We start from the raw sequence: 13,162 nt of genomic DNA on the forward strand, positions 1-13,162 counted from the left end.
TCTCATCATTTCGGCCTCTATGGCTTCATTTTGTTTGGTGGCCCTAATAGGACACGCCCCCTCCAGGAGGGCCAATCAGGGCGCGTCACCGTGTGATGACTCCCCCTACATATTTGTCTCCGTCGTCCGACCAACAGCAACTTCGCCGGATCGTCTCCGCGTCCCTGCAGGTCCTGTCCCGCGCACCATGGCCCAGTCAGTCCTCGACACCATGGCCGGAGCCGCCACGGGCACCGTGCTCATCACCGACCCGCTGAACTTCTGGGGTGGAAAGCGGGTGAAGCCCAGGCAGGAGAAACACGCGGAGCCCGTGTTCGAACCCGCGACGGGTAAGAACTGGAGTCCGGTCCGTTACGTGCTGCTTCATACGTCACGTGATTAAAAAAATGTGTTCGAACCCAGTTCAAAGGTCATTCTTCTTGTTTGGAAGCAGTAGGTGAGAGAAACATGACGGCGCAGAGCAGCCGTGATGGAACGTTTTGTTATTTTACTCTGCAGGGTTCGGATCCAGGTTGTGGCGATCTTTTAATAAATATATTTTCGTCAATGTTTCTCTTCATATGTGGCAGTGATGAAGTGCTCACTCATACAATCGCTGCAATGGAAACGTTATGCATTTTTTCAGCAATATGTTTGCGAATGTGTGACGAATCAGGTGACCGAGGCAGAAAACATCTGCCGCTGTTTGGTGAATACAAACCAGTAGGGACGTAACACCTGCAATGTAGGATACCTGGGCATCAAGCTTTAGGATTTAAGTCATTTTAGCTGTAACTTTTAAGTTAACTTAACAATCCCCCAAAGCACTTACAAGTTATGCAACTTAATTGTGCACTTATCTACAGTAGAGGAAATCTACCTTCTCCTGACTGAAATGTCATTGGTTACATGGCAGATTCCAGTTTGATTGAAAATATAATGCTTTATTATTCATCAAGCTGTCCAGCATCATAATCAAAAGGAAATCTGGAACCAACCGTTTGAAAGAGATGTTACGGCCTGTTTACAGAAAGCTTAGGACGCTCCTCAAACACCAACAGCGCTATTAGATCCTTTGCACAACTGGATCTATGTAGGAGGAAACCACCATTGAATATGTGGTTCCTCCACCCTGGTGTCGCTCTGTAAAGCAGCTGATCTCGTCTGTGCAGGCCGCGTCTTGTGTCAGATGGTTCCCTGTGGCTCTGAGGAGGTGGACGAGGCCATAAAGAGCGCCCACGGCGCCTACCTGCAATGGCGCAAGATGGCGGGCACGGAGAGGGCTCGGGTGATGTTGGAGGCCGCGCGCATTATCAGGGTGAGCCGGTGGAGCCGTTTCATTCACGTGCTCTCTGGAAACCAGCCGGACTTCAATGTTATGCAACACAAATAAGAGCAAGCCTGCAGTAAGACACTAGTTATTCATTATTCACCCCCGCGACCCCCCCACCACCTCCTGCTGACCTACATACGCACAGAACAGACCTTTGCTGTCTCCGTATCAGTTTGGATTTTAACCTCAGTCATTGCATAAATAAATAATTAAATCTATATACATGCAATAGAAGCAAATGACCACGTTAATGTTTGAATAGTTTGTTCTAATTCACCGCTTTTTGTTTGTTATTCCAATACAAACAGGAACGAAGGGAGGCGATCGCAAAGCTGGAAGTGATCAACAACGGCAAGTCCATCACTGAAGCGCTGGTGGACATCGACATCGCATGGCAGTGCATCGAGTTCTACGCTGGCATGGCTGGCACACTCGCAGGTGTGTAAAAGAACCAGGTTTTCTTCTTTTCACTTCACAAAAAGTTGTGTTTAAAGTGGCGTTTGGGGCGTTGAAGGCCAGCACATCCAGCTTCCCGGCGGAGCGTTTGCCTACACCCGGAGGGAGCCCCTGGGCGTGTGCGTGGGAATCGGTGCGTGGAACTACCCCTTCCAGGTGGCGTCGTGGAAGTCCGCCCCTGCTCTGGCATGTGGTGAGTGTCTAACGGCGGCGATTTGAGATCATCGTGTCTGCCCGGCGAGGACGTGTCCCCTTTTTAAACTTTGTGCTGCGCTGCGTTTAGGTAACGCCATGGTGTTCAAGCCCTCTCCCATGACTCCTGTGACCGCCGTCATTCTGGCTGAGATTTACAAGGAGGCGGGGGTCCCGGACGGGCTCTTCTGTGTGGTGCAGGGCGGGGCGGACACCGGCACCTTGCTCTGCCACCACCCGGGGGTCGCCAAAGTCTCATTCACCGGCAGTGTGCCAACGGGCAAGAAGGTGCAGAGGCCGTACCGGGGTTTAAGAGACGGCCCTTATTAAAGTTGTAAATGACATCCTTCTTAACACAGACTCTGGCAAATTTCAATATTAATGCTATTAGACCTCAGTGCTGCATTTGATACTGTCGACCACTCAATAGTTTTGGACAGGTTGGAAAACTGGGTGGGGCTCTCAGGCACAGTCTTAAGCTGGTTCAGGTCATATCTACAAGACAGGAACTATTTTGTTTCCATTGGTGACTTCGTATCAGAAACAACCGACGTAACGTGTGGAGTCCCCCAAGGTTCGATCTTGGGGCCAACTTTATTCAACATCTACATGCTCCCACTAGGACAAATCATGCAAAGAAATAAAATTGACCACCATTGCTACGCTGATGACACCCAAATCTACGTAGCGCTATCACCAAACAACTATCGCCCCATAGATCTTCTGTGCCAGTGCATCGAGCAAATCAAAGACTGGATGTGTCAACATTTCCTACAACTAAATGAAGACAAAACTGAGATCATTGTATTTGGTGCTAAAAAAGAAAGGTTTAAAGTAACCCAACACCTTCACTCCATGTCCCTGAAAACATCAAATAAAGCCAGAAATCTGGGGGTTATTATGGATTCAGATTTACACTTGGAGAGTCACATCAAATCAGTAACAAAATCGGCCTACTACCACCTACAAAATGTAGCACGACTTAGAGGGCTCATGTCAGCTCAAGACTGAGAAACACTTGTACATGCCTTTATAACTAGTAGGCTAGCCTATTGTAATGGTCTCCTTGCAGTTCTTCCAAAAAAAAATTGTCAGGCAGCTCCAACTTGTTCAGAACGCTGCTGCTAGAGTTCTAACAAAGACCAAAAAATGTGAGAACATTACACCAATTCTTAAATCCTTACATTGGCTCCCAGTATGTCAGAGAATTAATTTCAAAATCCTACTGCTCACATATAAATCACTACAGGGTTTAGGGCCAAAGTATATCACTGATATGATAAGATAAGATCTTCTGACACCAATCTGTTAGTGATTCCCATAGTAAATACAAATCATGGGAAAGCATCATTTAGTTACTACGCAACAAACAGCTGGAATAAACTTCCTGAAGATTTAAGACTTGCCCCAACTCTGACCACGTTTAAAACAAGACTGAAAACTTTTATGTTCAGCTTCGCCTTCTGCTAAATTTGACCTACATTGCACTTTTAACCTCTGCTTTTAATTAAACAATTTAAATAAGATTTTAATTTATAATGTTATTTGCTGTTTTTAATTGTCTTTTAATTCCAGCATTTTATTTCACTTTATTGTATGAAATGTTATGATGTGAAGCACTTTGAGGCTGCCTTGTGTATGAAAAGCGCTTTACAAATAAAATTGCCTTGCCTTGCCTTAAGCCCGGTGGTAGAACATGGCAATAATACCTATTAAATCACCAATGATGCAGACTGGTGATATTGATAACGTAAGATTATTTTGACCCTGGTGAAATGAATGTCAAAGACTGAATAATCCGGGAAGTAGAAACTGCTATTCACTGTATAAACACCATAACTGCAAACTGTCGCTTTTTGGCGAAGTTCAGTTTTGAAATCAAAAAATGTCATTCAATTGTTGTCCAAAGAGTTTTTCGTGGAGGGTTGGAGGGGGCCAGTGAGACAAAGACGACGTCTTCCCTCCGATACTGGATAGTTATCATTATTCCCGTACGTGTTTGGGATCTTAGTCAGATCAGTCTAGAATTTGGGTCAGAACCATCTGAAGGCCGTGGTTATAAAAGCTCGAGGGTTCATCGCGCGTCATGGTGCCACAATGTGTAGTTTGAGAAAATCATATATGAGAGATGATTCTACATTGGCTGACTTTTTGGAGAGCGAAAAAACACAGATTGGTATTGAGACAACCATTGCTTCGTCAAGACACACCGTGAACACCCTCTAGAAGGGCTCCCTGAGGCTTCTATTGTCCCTGCTGTTGGTCGTTGATGCCCAGTGTGTCCTCCTTGCCCTCAGGTCATGGAGATGTCTGCAAAGGGGGTGAAGCATGTGACTTTGGAGCTGGGAGGGAAGTCTCCCCTCCTGATCTTCAAAGACTGTGAGCTGGAGAACGCGGTGAAGGGAGCACTGATGGCAAACTTCCTGACACAGGGGCAGGTGAGGCAGTTGTGCCATTTATCTGTTGTACAGTGTCGAGCTCGACCCGATCGGATGCATTCTCTGTTTCTATGCGCAGGTTTGCTGCAATGGCACCAGGGTGTACGTGCAAAGAGAGATCATGCCCCAGTTCCTTGAAGAAGTTGTGAAAAGGACCAAGGCCATCCCTGTGGGTGACCCCCTGCTGGACGGCACCCGGATGGGTGCGCTGATCAGCAAGCCGCAGCTGGAGAAAGTGCTGGGATATGTCAGCCAGGCCAAGAAAGAGGTGTGCTTCTGATCCTCTTATCGTCAGATCAGTGGAACTGAGCCGCCGAGGCCTTTTTTATCTGAGAATGCCCAGTCAAGTGTAGTCCTACAGTTCGCATCATTATTTTCGTAATATGTCTTTGTTTCCAGGGAGCCAAAGTGCTTTGTGGAGGAGAACCTTTCGTGCCCAGCGACCCCAAATTGAAGGGGGGCTACTTCATGTCACCTTGTGTGCTTGGTAAGCGACGATACACCTTCACATAATCGCTCAGTTTCCATGTGTCCCAGCATGTTAACTCCATGTTAACCCCCCCTCTCCCCTCCGGCACAGATAACTGCAGGGACGACATGACCTGTGTGAAGGAGGAGATTTTCGGGCCGGTCATGTCGGTGCTGCCTTTTGACACGGAGGAAGAAGTGATGGCGAGAGCCAACGACTCCACGTTCGGTTTGGCCTCGGGCGTCTTCACCAGGTCAGCCGAGTGCACTAAAGGCCGTCCAGCGTTTCAACAGAGCAGTGAAAAGCAGTGTTGTAATTACCGTGTGGACAGTAGTCTGTGGGTCACGGGCAGTATTTCAACCGTGTGACCTTCTTCCGTTCCGCCCTGCAGGGACATTTCCCGAGCCCATCGCGTGGCCGAGAACCTTGAGGCGGGGACCTGCTTCATCAACAACTACAACATCAGCCCTGTGGAAGTGCCTTTTGGAGGATACAAGATGTCAGGTAGGGGTGTTTTATGATTATTAAACGTTAAAATGGTCCAAATGCCTGTTTTAATAAAATATTGCAAATACATTCATGGTGTGATGAGTGTCTTGCAGCGAGTGACCTGCATTATCTTCACTGAATGAAAGGAAGTCATTCAAATCTGCTTTTGACCTGATCTCTGTTGTGCTGCACCAGGTTTTGGCAGAGAGAACGGCCAGGTGACCATCGAGTACTACTCCCAGCTGAAGACGGTTGTTGTTGAAATGGGCGACGTGGAGAGCCTCTTCTAAACTCCTCTCCCAGTTAACCCGGCCGTGTCACAACTTTGAATTAAACACTTTGTCAAAGGAATTGCTGCCTTTTATCATGTGCCTTCCGCAACACACAAGTTCATGTAGGTCGTTCAAGTGCACCCACTTTAGTGTTAAGTGATTGTAACAGATGTGTTTAGGGCATGGAAGTAGTCGACTCAGGTACTGATCTTTTCTGCATTTATTTGCTCCTGCAGAAGACAATAAAACACAGACATTGCCTTCTGGTCTCTGCACATCAGCTCCCTACACACAGGGTCTTCAACAGTGTAACACTACTGTGCAGGAAGAACGGGACTCTTGCAAAATCTAAATTATAGCTTGTCAAAGATCGAAATTGTGACAAAAAGGGGAAGAACAACCCCAAGTGAACTAAATAAATAACAGTGACAACTGCAAAAATTCCAGCATTAAAACAAAAGAAAACACATACCTGCAGAAGACAATAAAACACAGACATTGCCTTCTGGTCTCTGCACATCAGCTCCCTACACACAGGGTCTATGGAGGGGAACGTATACGTCAGGACGACCGGATGTAGCGAGTACAAACGGCGCGAAATTAAACAATGACCAAACGTATACTTTTATCACCACTCCATCGAATAATGACGCACCACAGCTGAGAACCGTGGTCATGTTACCCACGCTAATGGTAGCTGATGTTAACAGTTATAATTAAGAACATAGCGAAATAGTGCGACGTCGTTTTTTTTCTCAACTTACCTTCAACAGTGTAACATTACTGTGAAGGAAAAACGGGACTACGGAAGCCTAGGAGGCGCAGTAGAGAGGAATCGCAATTTCCGCAAATTTGACTCATCAAAATAAAATTCAAACACACACGTTCAACAAGATTGTTGAATAATAGCCAAAAAATAAAATACAATACTTTGAAAATGACTGTGTATTTCTAACTCCGTTACATGATGTCAAACCAACGTCCTATTAAAACGCATTACAAATGCCTGTGTGTTCCTAAAGAGTGAGCCTTAATAAGACCTTCCGTTTGTAGTGAACTGTTGTTTTAACACTCGTGCTTAAGTGACACACTAATGGACAATTAACGCCTTTTCAACCCAAATAAAGCCCACTTTGAGGCGCTGCAGGACTCCCTATTGCTCCCCCCTGATAGGACACGCCCCCTTCAGGAGGGCCAATCAGGGCGCGTCACCGTGTGATGACTCCCCCTACATATTTGTCTCCGTCGTCCGACCAACAGCAACTTTGCCGGATCGTCTCCTGCAGGTCCTGTCCCGCGCACCATGGCCCAGTCAGTCCTCGACACCATGGCCGGAGCCGCCACGGGCACCGTGCTCATCACCGACCCGCTGAACTTCTGGGGTGGAAAGCGGGTGAAGCCCAGGCAGGAGAAACACGCGGAGCCCGTGTTCGAACCCGCGACGGGTAAGAACTGGAGTCCGGTCCGTTACGTGCTGCTTCATACGTCACGTGATTAAAAAAATGTGTTCGAACCCAGTTCAAAGGTCAGCGCAGCCGTGATGGAACGTTTTGTTATTTTACTCTGCAGGGTTCGGATCCAGGTTGTGGCGATCTTTTAATAAATATATTTTCGTCAATGTTTCTCTTCATATGTGGCAGTGATGAAGTGCTCACTCATACAATCGCTGCAATGGAAACGTTATGCATTTCTTCAGCAATATGTTTGCGAATGTGTGACGAATCAGGTGACCGAGGCAGAAAACATCTGCCGCTGTTTAGTGAATACAAACCAGTAGGGAACGTAACACCTGCAATGTAGGATACCTGGGCATCAAGCTTTAGGATTTAAGTCATTTTAGCTGTAACTTTTAAGTTAACTTAACAATCCCCCAAAGCACTTACAAGTTATGCAACTTCATTGTACACTTATCTACAGTAGAGGAAATCTACCTTCTCCTGACTGAAATGTCATTGGTTACATGGCAGATTCCAGTTTGATTGAAAATATAATGCTTTATTATTCATCAAGCTGTCCAGCATCATAATCAAAAGGAAATCTGGAACCAACCGTTTGAAAGAGATGTTACGGCCTGTTTACAGAAAGCTTAGGACGCTCCTCAAACACCAACAGCGCTATTAGATCCTTTGCACAACTGGATCTATGTAGGAGGAAACCACCATTGAATATGTGGTTCCTCCACCCTGGTGTCGCTCTGTAAAGCAGCTGATCTCGTCTGTGCAGGCCGCGTCTTGTGTCAGATGGTTCCCTGTGGCTCTGAGGAGGTGGACGAGGCCATAAAGAGCGCCCACGGCGCCTACTTGCAATGGCGCAAGATGGCGGGCACGGAGAGGGCTCGGGTGATGTTGGAGGCCGCGCGCATTATCAGGGTGAGCCGGTGGAGCCGTTTCATTCACGTGCTCTCTGGAAACCAGCCGGACTTCAATGTTATGCAACACAAATAAGAGCAAGCCTGCAGTAAGACACTAGTTATTCATTATTCACCCCCGCGACCCCCCCACCACCTCCTGCTGACCTACATACGCACAGAACAGACCTTTGCTGTCTCCGTATCAGTTTGGATTTTAACCTCAGTCATTGTATAAATAAATAATTAAATCTATATACATGCAATAGAAGCAAATGACCACGTTAATGTTTGAATAGTTTGTTCTAATTCACCGCTTTTTGTTTGTTATTCCAATACAAACAGGAACGAAGGGAGGCGATCGCAAAGCTGGAAGTGATCAACAACGGCAAGTCCATCACTGAAGCGCTGGTGGACATCGACGTCTCATGGCAGTGCATCGAGTTCTACGCTGGCATGGCTGGCACACTCGCAGGTGTGTAAAAGAACCAGGTTTTCTTCTTTTCACTTCACAAAAAGTTGTGTTTAAAGTGGCGTTTGGGGCGTTGAAGGCCAGCACATCCAGCTTCCCGGCGGAGCGTTTGCCTACACCCGGAGGGAGCCCCTGGGCGTGTGCGTGGGAATCGGTGCGTGGAACTACCCCTTCCAATTGGCGTCGCTGAAGTCCGCCCCTGCTCTGGCATGTGGTGAGTTTCTAACGGCGGCGATTTGAGATCATCGTGTCTGCCCGGCGAGGATGTGTCCCCTTTTTAAACTTTGCGCTGCGTTTAGGTAACGCCATGGTGTTCAAGCCCTCTCCCATGACTCCTGTGACCGCCGTCATTCTGGCTGAGATTTACAAGGAGGCGGGGGTCCCGGACGGGCTCTTCTGTGTGGTGCAGGGCGGGGCGGACACCGGCACCTTGCTCTGCCACCACCCGGGGGTCGCCAAAGTCTCATTCACCGGCAGTGTGCCAACGGGCAAGAAGGTGCAGAGGCCGTACCGGGGTTTAAGAGACGGCCCTTATTAAAGTTGTAAATGACATCCGTCTTAACACAGACTCAGGCAAATTTCAATAATAATGCTATTAGACCTCAGTGCTGCATTTGATACTGTCGACCACTCAATAGTTTTGGACAGGTTGGAAAACTGGGTGGGGCTCTCAGGCACAGTCTTAAGCTGGTTCAGGTCATATCTACAAGACAGGAACTATTTTGTTTCCATTGGTGACTTCGTATCAGAAACAACCGACGTAACGTGTGGAGTCCCCCAAGGTTCGATCTTGGGGCCAACTTTATTCAACATCTACATGCTCCCACTAGGACAAATCATGCAAAGAAATAAAATTGACCACCATTGCTACGCTGATGACACCCAAATCTACGTAGCGCTATCACCAAACAACTATCGCCCCATAGATCTTCTGTGCCAGTGCATCGAGCAAATCAAAGACTGGATGTGTCAACATTTCCTACAACTAAATGAAGACAAAACTGAGATCATTGTATTTGGTGCTAAAAAAGAAAGGTTTAAAGTAACCCAACACCTTCACTCTCTGTCCCTGAAAACATCAAATAAAGCCAGAAATCTGGGGGTTATTATGGATTCAGATTTACACTTGGAGAGTCACATCAAATCAGTAACAAAATCGGCCTACTACCACCTACAAAATGTAGCACGACTTAGAGGGCTCATGTCAGCTCAAGACTTAGAAACACTTGTACATACCTTTATAACCAGTAGGCTAGACTATTGTAATGGTCGCCTTGCAGGTCTTCCAAAAAAACCTGTCAGGCAGCTCCAGCTTGTTCAGAACGCTGCTGCTAGAGTTCTAACAAAGACCAAAAAATGTGAGCACATTACACCAATTCTTAAATCCTTACATTGGCTCCCAGTATGTCAGAGAATTAATTTCAAAATCCTACTGCTCACATATAAATCACTACATGGTTTAGGGCCAAAGTATATCACTGATATGATAAAATAAGATCTTCTGACACCAATCTGTTAGTGATTCCCAGAGTAAATACAAATCATGGGAAAGCATCATTTAGTTACTACGAAACAAACAGCTGGAATAAACTTCCTGAAGATTTAAGACTTAAGGAGGGAGTTGCAGTAGTCCAGGCGGGAGATGACAAGAGCCTGAATCAGTACCTGCGCTGCCTTCTGAGTGAGAAGGGGACGTATTCTCCTGATGTTGTAGAGCATGTATCTACAGGATCGCGTTGTCGCGGCGATGTTGGGAGTCAGGGAGAGTTGGCTGTCGAGTGTGACGCCGAGGTTCTTAGCGGTCAAAGTGGGCGTTAGTACGGAGTTCCCAAAGTTGACTGTCAGGTCCTGGGTAAGCGAATCTTTTCCGGGAAAGATAAGTAGTTCAGTCTTGTCGGGGTTGATTTTCAGATGGTGGGCAGACATCCACTGAGAGATGTCAGTTAGACAGGCAGAGATCCGAGCCGCCACCTGGGTGTCCGAGTGAGGGAAGGAGAGAATTAGTTGGGTGTCATCAGCATAGCTGTGGTAAGAGAAGCCATGCGAGCGAATGACAGCGCCAAGAGAGTTGGTGTAAAGCGAAAACAGGGAGGGACCCAGCACGGAACCCTGAGGAACTCCAGTAGTAAGAGGACAAGGTTCCGACACAGATCCTCGCCAGGTTACCCGGTAGGTGCGGCCATCGAGGTAGGACGAGAGAAGGGAGAGAGCAGAGCCTGTGACACCGAGTTCCTGAAGGGAGGAAATAAGGATCTGGTGGTTGACCGTGTCAAATGCAGCAGAGAGGTCCAGAAGGATGAGGACAGAGGAGAGAGAGGCGGCTCTAGCAGTGTGGAGTTGCTCAGAGACAGCAAGGAGAGCAGTCTCTGTGGAGTGGCCTGCCTTGAAACCTGACTGGTGGGGGTCAAGGAGGTTGTTACAGTGGAGATAAGAGGAGAGTTGATTAAAGATAGCACGTTCAAGGGTTTTGGACAAAAAGGGAAGAATAGAGACCGGTCTGTAGTTGTTTTCTTCAGAAGGGTTGAGGGTGGGTTTCTTCAGGAGAGGGTTGACTCTTGCCTCCTTCAGAGGATTGGGAAAACAGCCAGATGACAGAGCGTTGTTGATGAGAAAGGTGAGGAACGGAAGAAGGTCAGGTGCGATAGATTGTAGAAGATGTGATGGAATTTGGTTAGGACACCCTCTAGAAGGGCTCCCTGAGGCTTCTATTGTCCCTGCTGTTGGTCCCTGCCGTTGGTCGTTGATGCCCAGTGTGTCCTCCTTGCCCTCAGGTCATGGAGATGTCTGCAAAGGGGGTGAAGCATGTGACTTTGGAGCTGGGAGGGAAGTCTCCCCTCCTGATCTTCAAAGACTGTGAGCTGGAGAACGCGGTGAAGGGAGCACTGATGGCAAACTTCCTGACACAGGGGCAGGTGAGGCAGTTGTGCCATTTATCTGTTGTACAGTGTCGAGCTCGACCCGATCGGATGCATTCTCTGTTTCTATGCGCAGGTTTGCTGCAATGGCACCAGGGTGTACGTGCAAAGAGAGATCATGCCCCAGTTCCTTGAAGAAGTTGTGAAAAGGACCAAGGCCATCCCTGTGGGTGACCCCCTGCTGGACGGCACCCGGATGGGTGCGCTGATCAGCAAGCCGCAGCTGGAGAAAGTGCTGGGATATGTCAGCCAGGCCAAGAAAGAGGTGTGCTTCTGATCCTCTTATCGTCAGATCAGTGGAACTGAGCCGCCAAGGCCTTTTTATCTGAGAATGCCCAGTCAAGTGTAGTCCTACAGTTCGCATCATTATTTTCGTAATATGTCTTTGTTTCCAGGGAGCCAAAGTGCTTTGTGGAGGAGAACCTTTCGTGCCCAGCGACCCCAAATTGAAGGGGGGCTACTTCATGTCACCTTGTGTGCTTGGTAAGCGACGATACACCTTCACATAATCGCTCAGTTTCCATGTGTCCCAGCATGTTAACTCCATGTTAACCCCCCCTCTCCCCTCCGGCACAGATAACTGCAGGGACGACATGACCTGTGTGAAGGAGGAGATTTTCGGGCCGGTCATGTCGGTGCTGCCTTTCGACACGGAGGAAGAAGTGATGGCGAGAGCCAACGACTCCACGTTCGGTTTGGCCTCGGGCGTCTTCACCAGGTCAGCCGAGTGCACTAAAGGCCGTCCAGCGTTTCAACAGAGCAGTGAAAAGGAGTGTTGTAATTACCGTGTGGACAGTAGTCTCTAGGTCAAGGGCAGTATTTCAACTGTGTGACCTTCTTCCGTTCCGCCCTGCAGGGACATTTCCCGAGCCCATCGCGTGGCCGAGAACCTTGAGGCGGGGAGCTGCTTCATCAACAACTACAACATCAGCCCTGTGGAAGTGCCTTTTGGAGGATACAAGATGTCAGGTAGGGGTGTTTTATGGTTATTAAACGTTAAAATGGTCCAAATGCCTGTTTTAATAATAAAATATTGCAAATACATTCATGGTGTGATGAATGTCTTGCAGCGAGTGACCTGCATTATCTTCACTGAATGAAAGGAAGTCATTCAAATCTGCTTTTGACCTGATCTCTGTTGTGCTGCACCAGGTTTTGGCAGAGAGAACGGCCAGGTGACCATCGAGTACTACTCCCAGCTGAAGACGGTTGTTGTTGAAATGGGCGACGTGGAGAGCCTCTTCTAAACTCCTCTCCCAGTTAACCCGGCCGTGTCACAACTTTGAATTAAACACTTTGTCAAAGGAATTGCTGCCTTTTATCATGTGCCTTCCGCAACACACAAGTTCATGTAGGTCTTTCAAGTGCACCCACTTTAGTGTTCACCTAGTAAATTAACACAAACAGTGATGTCAAACCAACGTCCTATTAAAACGCATTATAAATGCCTGTGTGTTCCTAAAGAGTGAGCCTTAATAAGACCTTCCGTTTGTAGTGAACTGTTGTTTTAACACTCGTGCTTAAGTGACACACTACAATTAACGCCTTTTCAACCCAAATAAAATGTTTACGAAACAAAGTCCGTGCCTGATTACTTTTTGCCTCAGAATAAAATGGGAATTATGTTTAACAATATACTTTAATATCACATTTTGAGTGACAACTGTAAACAAAAACTGGCTGGGAAACCAAGGCTTGTGCACACTGCAGTGCTACAGGACTCGTACGTGGTTACTGTCTCTCCGCACTGCCTCTGCAAAGCAAAACTAAAAGCCATCTGGGCTCAACTTGCTCTCTTTA

The 13,162-nt window shown here is 47.4% G+C and overlaps 2 protein-coding genes across 2 annotated transcripts; both read left to right on the forward strand.

Annotated features, from left to right (window-relative positions):
* The first annotated feature begins 33 nt into the window (after positions 1-33).
* On the forward strand, positions 34-5,707 carry aldh9a1a.1 (aldehyde dehydrogenase 9 family, member A1a, tandem duplicate 1). The gene is made up of 11 exons (XM_040183559.2): positions 34-329; positions 1,152-1,297; positions 1,621-1,750; positions 1,827-1,961; positions 2,052-2,248; positions 4,258-4,398; positions 4,478-4,666; positions 4,798-4,885; positions 4,979-5,120; positions 5,259-5,371; positions 5,552-5,707. Exons 1-11 carry the CDS (start codon positions 188-190, stop codon positions 5,644-5,646), a joined length of 1,518 nt encoding a protein of 505 aa, XP_040039493.1. The 5' UTR covers positions 34-187; the 3' UTR covers positions 5,647-5,707.
* Positions 5,708-6,856: 1,149 nt separating this feature from the next.
* LOC120823517 (4-trimethylaminobutyraldehyde dehydrogenase) lies at positions 6,857-12,941 on the forward strand. The gene is made up of 11 exons (XM_040183562.2): positions 6,857-7,073; positions 7,852-7,997; positions 8,321-8,450; positions 8,527-8,661; positions 8,747-8,943; positions 11,219-11,359; positions 11,439-11,627; positions 11,758-11,845; positions 11,939-12,080; positions 12,219-12,331; positions 12,515-12,941. The coding sequence occupies exons 1-11, from the start codon at positions 6,932-6,934 to the stop codon at positions 12,607-12,609; spliced, it is 1,518 nt and encodes a 505-aa protein (XP_040039496.2). The 5' UTR covers positions 6,857-6,931; the 3' UTR covers positions 12,610-12,941.
* The last annotated feature ends 221 nt before the right edge of the window (positions 12,942-13,162 follow it).

This window comes from Gasterosteus aculeatus, chromosome 8, assembly GCF_964276395.1.
Source record: "Gasterosteus aculeatus chromosome 8, fGasAcu3.hap1.1, whole genome shotgun sequence".
Lineage (NCBI taxonomy): Eukaryota > Metazoa > Chordata > Actinopteri > Perciformes > Gasterosteidae > Gasterosteus > Gasterosteus aculeatus.